This window comes from Notothenia coriiceps, unplaced genomic scaffold, assembly GCF_000735185.1.
Source record: "Notothenia coriiceps isolate Sejong01 unplaced genomic scaffold, NC01 NC01_scaffold00027963, whole genome shotgun sequence".
Lineage (NCBI taxonomy): Eukaryota > Metazoa > Chordata > Actinopteri > Perciformes > Nototheniidae > Notothenia > Notothenia coriiceps.
In genome coordinates this window covers 798-6,971 of record NW_011360664.1, presented here as the reverse complement: position 1 = coordinate 6,971, position 6,174 = coordinate 798, and the positions used below count along the sequence as shown (strand labels likewise).

Sequence of the window (6,174 nt, the reverse complement as noted above, 5' to 3'; positions counted from 1 at the left end):
CTCGAGGGCCGTATCAAATGGTCTCGCGGACCGTATACGGCCCGGAGGCCGGAGGTTCCCCACCCCTGCCCTAATATCATCACACTTGTCATTTTACCTTGAATGCCATTGCTTTACATTTATTTTATTTTATGTATTGTTCTCATTGTTCAAAAGTTTGTGTTATGACTGAAACATTTGTCCAGGTTTGAAATACCTGTGGCCCCGAGTCTTGAAACCAAAGTCCTTATGGTGGTCTAGATGCCCTTCCATCTGCCTTTGGTTTTTCCCCTGCAGTGATGCGGGACAGAGACACTCAGTCTGTCCTTGTCTCAGTCTTAAAAATTGTCTACTCAAATGCATATTTACTGGTTGGGTTTATTCTTTTTTTTGGCGCATCATTAACAGGTTTGGCCATGCGGATTGGCTCTCGTGATGTTAGGTGGGTGCCGGTATAAAAAGAACTCGACCCTCAGATCACTTCCGCCGTGCCTCCCTGACCTGTAAAGTCTGACCTAAAGCCAAAGGTCATGTTTTTATTAAAATTAAGCTTTGTCTGACCAACAGAACAAAACTAAAACAAATTACAAACTCAAATTTGAGAAGCGGGAACCAGAAAATATTCAATATTTTTACTTGAATTATGCCTCGACTGATTTCTTAACTACAGAAATGGTTGGTGGTAAATTTTCTGTCAATTGAATAATCAGCTTATATACAGCGAGTGAGTGAAGGCTGCCTTTGTAAAGAGACAGTGGTTGCCGGGTAACCCTCTTAATATTATATTATTATTTATTATTATCTACTATTTTTACTTATCTACATCAGGAGTCACCAACCTTTTTTAGGTTGAGAGCTACTTTCAAAAAATAAAACAAGTCGTGAGCTACTTTTACTCCTCTTTTTTTGTGTTTTGCAGTGTATATATTTAGCACATTGTAACATTATGATATGCTGACCTTTAACCTTTGTGTGCTGTTTGGGTCTGTGGGACCCGTTTCTAGTGTTTACTAAAAGAACATGTACTCAATTTAATTATTTTAACCTGCTTTATTTGGGGGAAGACCTTCACCTCCTCTAGGGGGGGCCTCACCTCCTCTAGGGGGGTCCTCACCTCCTCTAGGGGGGAACTCACCTCCTCTAGGGGGGTCCGGGGGCATGCACCCTCGGGAAGATGTGTTTTTAAATGTTAAAGTGAAATGCATCAATCTGGTGCACTTTGAGCACAACATGAATGGATGGATACAGCTCTGAACACTCAGATGGAAGGGAGCTGTATACTTTTCAATGATCCAAACATCTTTAGAATATGATCACAACCAATAACAAATCACTCCAACTTGTTTATTTTATAAACTCCTCTCTCTTATGTTACCTAGTTAGCATTCTTTCTTTTTAGTTATGTATGTTTTACTAATCACTCCCCTTTTAAACTTTTTTTTTACTGTCCTATAGTACACATTGGAATGATTTCTTACTCACTCACTCTCTCACTCTCACAAATGGAATATCACAAAGTGTCACGGTCAAAATTAGGTTGAAAAGATGCGAGTGGTTCCCTAAGCTTGTTCCTACCCTGAGCAATGAAGTTCTTCTCAAACTTCTGCAGGAACTCCAGGTAGAGCAGATCATCCGAGGTGAGGGCTTCTTCTCCCACCACAGCCTTCATGGCCTGGACGTCCTTACCAATGGCATAACAGGCATACTGTAGACAGGAAGATAAAAAAATGTTATAGTGAAAATCACTTCAAACGATGGCGAAAAAAGAAATCTTGTTAAACATAATTTCTCCTCCATATATTATCATCAGCTTTTAGTTTAAATCTGATTTCTGTTAAAAGGAAAAACCTTGACTCCGGGTCATAGGATGCATTATTTATGTACAACAAGTGAGATGTGTTACCAGCTGGTTTGAAACGTCAGCGTGGTCCTTCCTGGTCATCCCCTCCCCGATGGCTGACTTCATCAGACGGGACAGTGAGGGCAACACATTAATGGGTGGGTAGATCTGAAAATCAGTAGGACATTTTGTGATTAATGTATTATTAATGCAGAATGTGTCAAAGAAACACTTCTCAAGTTGTAGCCCACAGCTAAATGACTGACTCCTCTGCAACTTTATTCTTCCCGTTTATAACTCTAAAGCATGACGGGTTCTGTTCCCAAAGAGAACAACTGTCCACTAATTGAAGTAAAACAAAGACTTATGGGGGAAGTGGATATTATTATTATTAGTTTCAGATTACTTTGTGTTGTAAAATCTAAATATCTTGACATTCAAAAGCTCAGAATATATGAACATTATGAATTCCTTGGCTATGGTCCTCTATCCATTCTTATTACCATGTTTGCTTTATTAAAAGGTTTGGAAAACGGCTAAGAATGGAATTGGTGTTACATTAGTTGATGCTCAAGTCCCAAAGATTGATTCTCCCCTCGTTAACTGACCCCACTATAGAGAGTGACTAGTGATCACTCCATGTATATATGTACATTTACAGCAAAATGAGCAGTACATCATGGGCATACTGGAAATAAGCTAACACTGAAAGCATCCAACCTGGAATCGAGATGGATGTGGGATGAATGTTGTTTTAAAGAGACACTTTTACAAAGAGCTGGTGAGTACCTGTCTGTTGTGCAGCTGCCTATCAACGTACACCTGCCCCTCTGTGATGTATCCAGTCAGATCAGGGATAGGATGGGTGATATCTGTTAGAGGCAAACAAATGTATTACATCAAAACATATACCCCATATAACTGTGCCTTTATCCTGCAGTTCATCACTGTCAACACTTTTATAAAGCCTCAATTAAGTTTACAGTGAAGAACCTTCTTTTGAGACAATTCAAATCATTCACAGATATAAAATAATGTGACACACACGGGACAGAATGTCTGTCAGCTTCCCCTTTTAAACACCTCAACTCTAAATCAAGAGCAAAGAGCTCTTGGGAACCGTGGCAGTGTTTAGTAAAAGCCGACAATCACCTCCCTGTAATGCTCGAATGGGGGACTCCTGTTCAACTAACTAAAAGTAGGCTCTTCATATGTGTTGCCATGGTTACTGCAAAGCATAAAAAAAGTCTCCTCAGTCTATTTGAGAAGCCCACTACAGTAATTAAATGAATGACTTCTGCAAGACCATACTGAAAAAAAAAAAAAAAAAAAAAAAATATATATATATATATATATATATATATATATATATAAACACTGCTTTGACAGCTTTGAAGATGTGATCTTGGTCCAACTCAAAGCAGAAAGCTCATCCCCTCTCACCGTCATTGGGCATGGTCAGAATAGGGATCTGTGTGATGGAGCCGTTTCTGCCCTCCACCCGGCCAGCACGCTCGTAGATGGTAGCCAGATCAGTGTACATGTAGCCGGGGAAACCTCTACGGCCGGGCACTTCCTCTCGGGCAGCAGAAACCTGAAGGGGAGGAGAGGGTGGTGGGTGAGTGAGAGCTGCAAGAACAAAAGCTAAGGGAACACTGCATGTACGTTTTCATCAATTCACCTGTGACTACTTGAGAACACAAGAACAAGCTGACAATAAAAGGGGAGTCATGATCATGTGCTGTGGCAAACATGTTGGCAAACTATTGTCCCACTACAAAATGATGAATGATTTGCCAAGATTCACCCTTTTAGCTCTGCATCAAGTCTTCAGGAGAATATGTGGCTCTTTAGCTGCTAAATGCTACACTCTGTTCACCAGCTATTAGGTGAGATGACTGCAGTAGGCTTATCAACTGAGTCCAAGTCAGTCAGCGAACCTATCATGGGTTAATGAAAACAGCAGGGGACAGTTGTTTCTAAAAACAAAAAATGGTGGCTGCCAGTAAACCAAGATTTATTTTGTTGTCTGAAATCAAGTATGCACTATTTAAATACTCCATGCAATCACTGTAAACTGCTAAACTGCCATAATAGAATAGACACTTTGGTCTGATCTAGAAGAGATATTCACTAAAGGAACACCTTGCACATTTCCCACAGTAAACTTTGGTTTATAGAAATACAAGTCTAGCCGTCCAGACCTATTGGGTAGACCGGCTGTAAAAAAGGGGAGGTTGATTAATTTCCAGTCATGATAATAGATATTTAATTTTTAAATCTAAAGTAAAAAATAATCTTGCTGAATAGATAATAAACTAAAAGCATTTACTGTAGGAGTCAAGTGACTCTTCTAGTAGGTTTCGCAAGAGGTTGAAAAGATTCCTTCTGTTTTCAGGTCTTCTACAAAAATGACCAAAGCAATTCCTTGTTCCCAAAGTCAAGTGAAACAGGAACAGAGGGAAAGAAAATGTGCCCCATTCATGATGGGATCCAAAGGTTGATGGGCAGGCTAAATACTTGTGAACTGTACAATCAACGCAAAAATCAACCTTCACATGCATGAATGGTACAGAAGATAAATGTTAATGTCCTCCTGGCTCTTTGTAGCTGCTCTAACACCCATCAAGCTGAAGAAGTCTTAGCTGAATGTTGCTGCTGTGTACATCTGCCAAGGTTATGAAGAGCGAAAGCAAGAAGGGACGTATGCACATGAACCATTTAAAACCTGCATTGTGCTGCCAGCGCCTTGAGACAGCCAACTGTACAACATAAAAGGGTTATTACAGAGACACAAAGGAGTGAGGGGGGGTTCTGACTCCTCACCACAAGGTGAGAGGAGGACATTGGCAGGGGGCATTTCCTTTAGAAGACAACGGGACAAAAATGAAGGGATGAATAAAGGACACATTATCTTCCCTTCAGCATAGAGCACAAGACTTGACTTAGTCCATCACCTTTGTGCTAATGCTGCAGAGAATTCACACTGGTGTGTTATGTTCACATGCTGCCAGTCCTGAGCATCATACTGGATATTGTGGACATGTGGGCTTTGTTAATTAAGAGACAGAAAACAGTGTCTCCTCTCGACACAGAGTGGAGCAGAGGAGAGGCCATTGAAGTGTCGGTACGAGAAAATGCTAGCGTGCTAACCAACTCTGTTTATAGCTGAGCTAGACAAGACCATTTTCAGTTAAATCGATGCTGTTTTCTCTTTATTGTTCTTTGTAGTTTGCTGTATGCCAAAGAGCCTTTCTGCTGACGGAGAATAAAGAGAGTTGTGTCAGTTTGACCGGGGGTTCAAATGAGCTATCTCTGAGATGGATCATATGAATGGTTTGTAATTTATATTAATATGGTTTTTCCATAGCCAGATACAGTCGGAGATATCTTGTAAAAAAAAAAAAAAAGGCCTGTCCTAAACATTCTATGTTTAAGGATTGAAGCACATCAAGCCTGGGATATTAAATGCAGTTTTAGGTACATAACAAAATGTTCAGCTGTGACTACATACAAATACTGAAACACATTGGGTACCTTCCTGTTGGTTTCCAGCAGGGCCTACACCAAACACACAACAGATATTCCGGATTGTAAAGTGCATGCGAGACAGATGAGTGGTTACCTCTCTGAGAGCCTCAGCGTAGGAGCTCATGTCGGTGAGGATGACCAGCACGTGCTTCTCACACTGATAGGCCAGGTACTCTGCTGAGGTGAGCGCCAGACGAGGGGTGATGATACGCTCGATGCTGATTGGTCACAGAAAAAGATCAGTTATTCTATTGTTCACAACAACTTGAGGAATTAAATGTGTTTCCAACTTGTCTTTTAAAGACTAGCGATACATTTAAGAATGTTAAGACGATAAACATAACGTAAAAAACATTTCAGAATCAATAAGTAAGCTAAACACTGTCTCATTGAGATCCTTTCTGATCGGATCTTACGTGGGGTCATTGGCCAGGTTGAGGAAAAGGCAGACGTTGTCCATGGAGCCATTCTCCTCAAAATCAGACTTGAAGAAGCGAGCAGTTTCCATGTTGACCTGACACACAAATGATACAAGTTAACGATACAGAGTCACCGTGAGTGAAAGATCTTCAACCATTTTCACTAATCGGAAGACTTTTTCAGACATCACATGCAACAACACCGAGGTACAGAGACTGGAAGGTGACCGGGTCAGGTCCATTCGATGCTCTGAAAATACCTTGATGTTAATTATTGTAGATGGCATTGTTGATTTGACCAGTTGCAGGAGAGTGTAATAGTTCATGGAGGGAGTGAAGGGAATTGACCCAACTGTGAAGTCCTACTGCTTTTTGAGATTCATAATTCAGTCAAATCTTATGTTA

At 40.6% G+C, this 6,174-nt stretch overlaps 1 protein-coding gene across 1 annotated transcript; it reads right to left on the bottom strand.

The window, feature by feature from the left end:
• Positions 1-1,474: 1,474 nt before the first annotated feature.
• Positions 1,475-5,891, bottom strand: LOC104957894 (V-type proton ATPase subunit B). The gene is made up of 6 exons (XM_010785574.1): positions 5,767-5,891; positions 5,445-5,568; positions 3,263-3,413; positions 2,609-2,691; positions 1,883-1,987; positions 1,475-1,684 (listed from the first exon to the last, which is right to left on the bottom strand). The coding sequence occupies exons 1-6, from the start codon at positions 5,856-5,858 to the stop codon at positions 1,490-1,492; spliced, it is 750 nt and encodes a 249-aa protein (XP_010783876.1). The 5' UTR covers positions 5,859-5,891; the 3' UTR covers positions 1,475-1,489.
• Between the last annotated feature and the right edge of the window lie 283 nt (positions 5,892-6,174).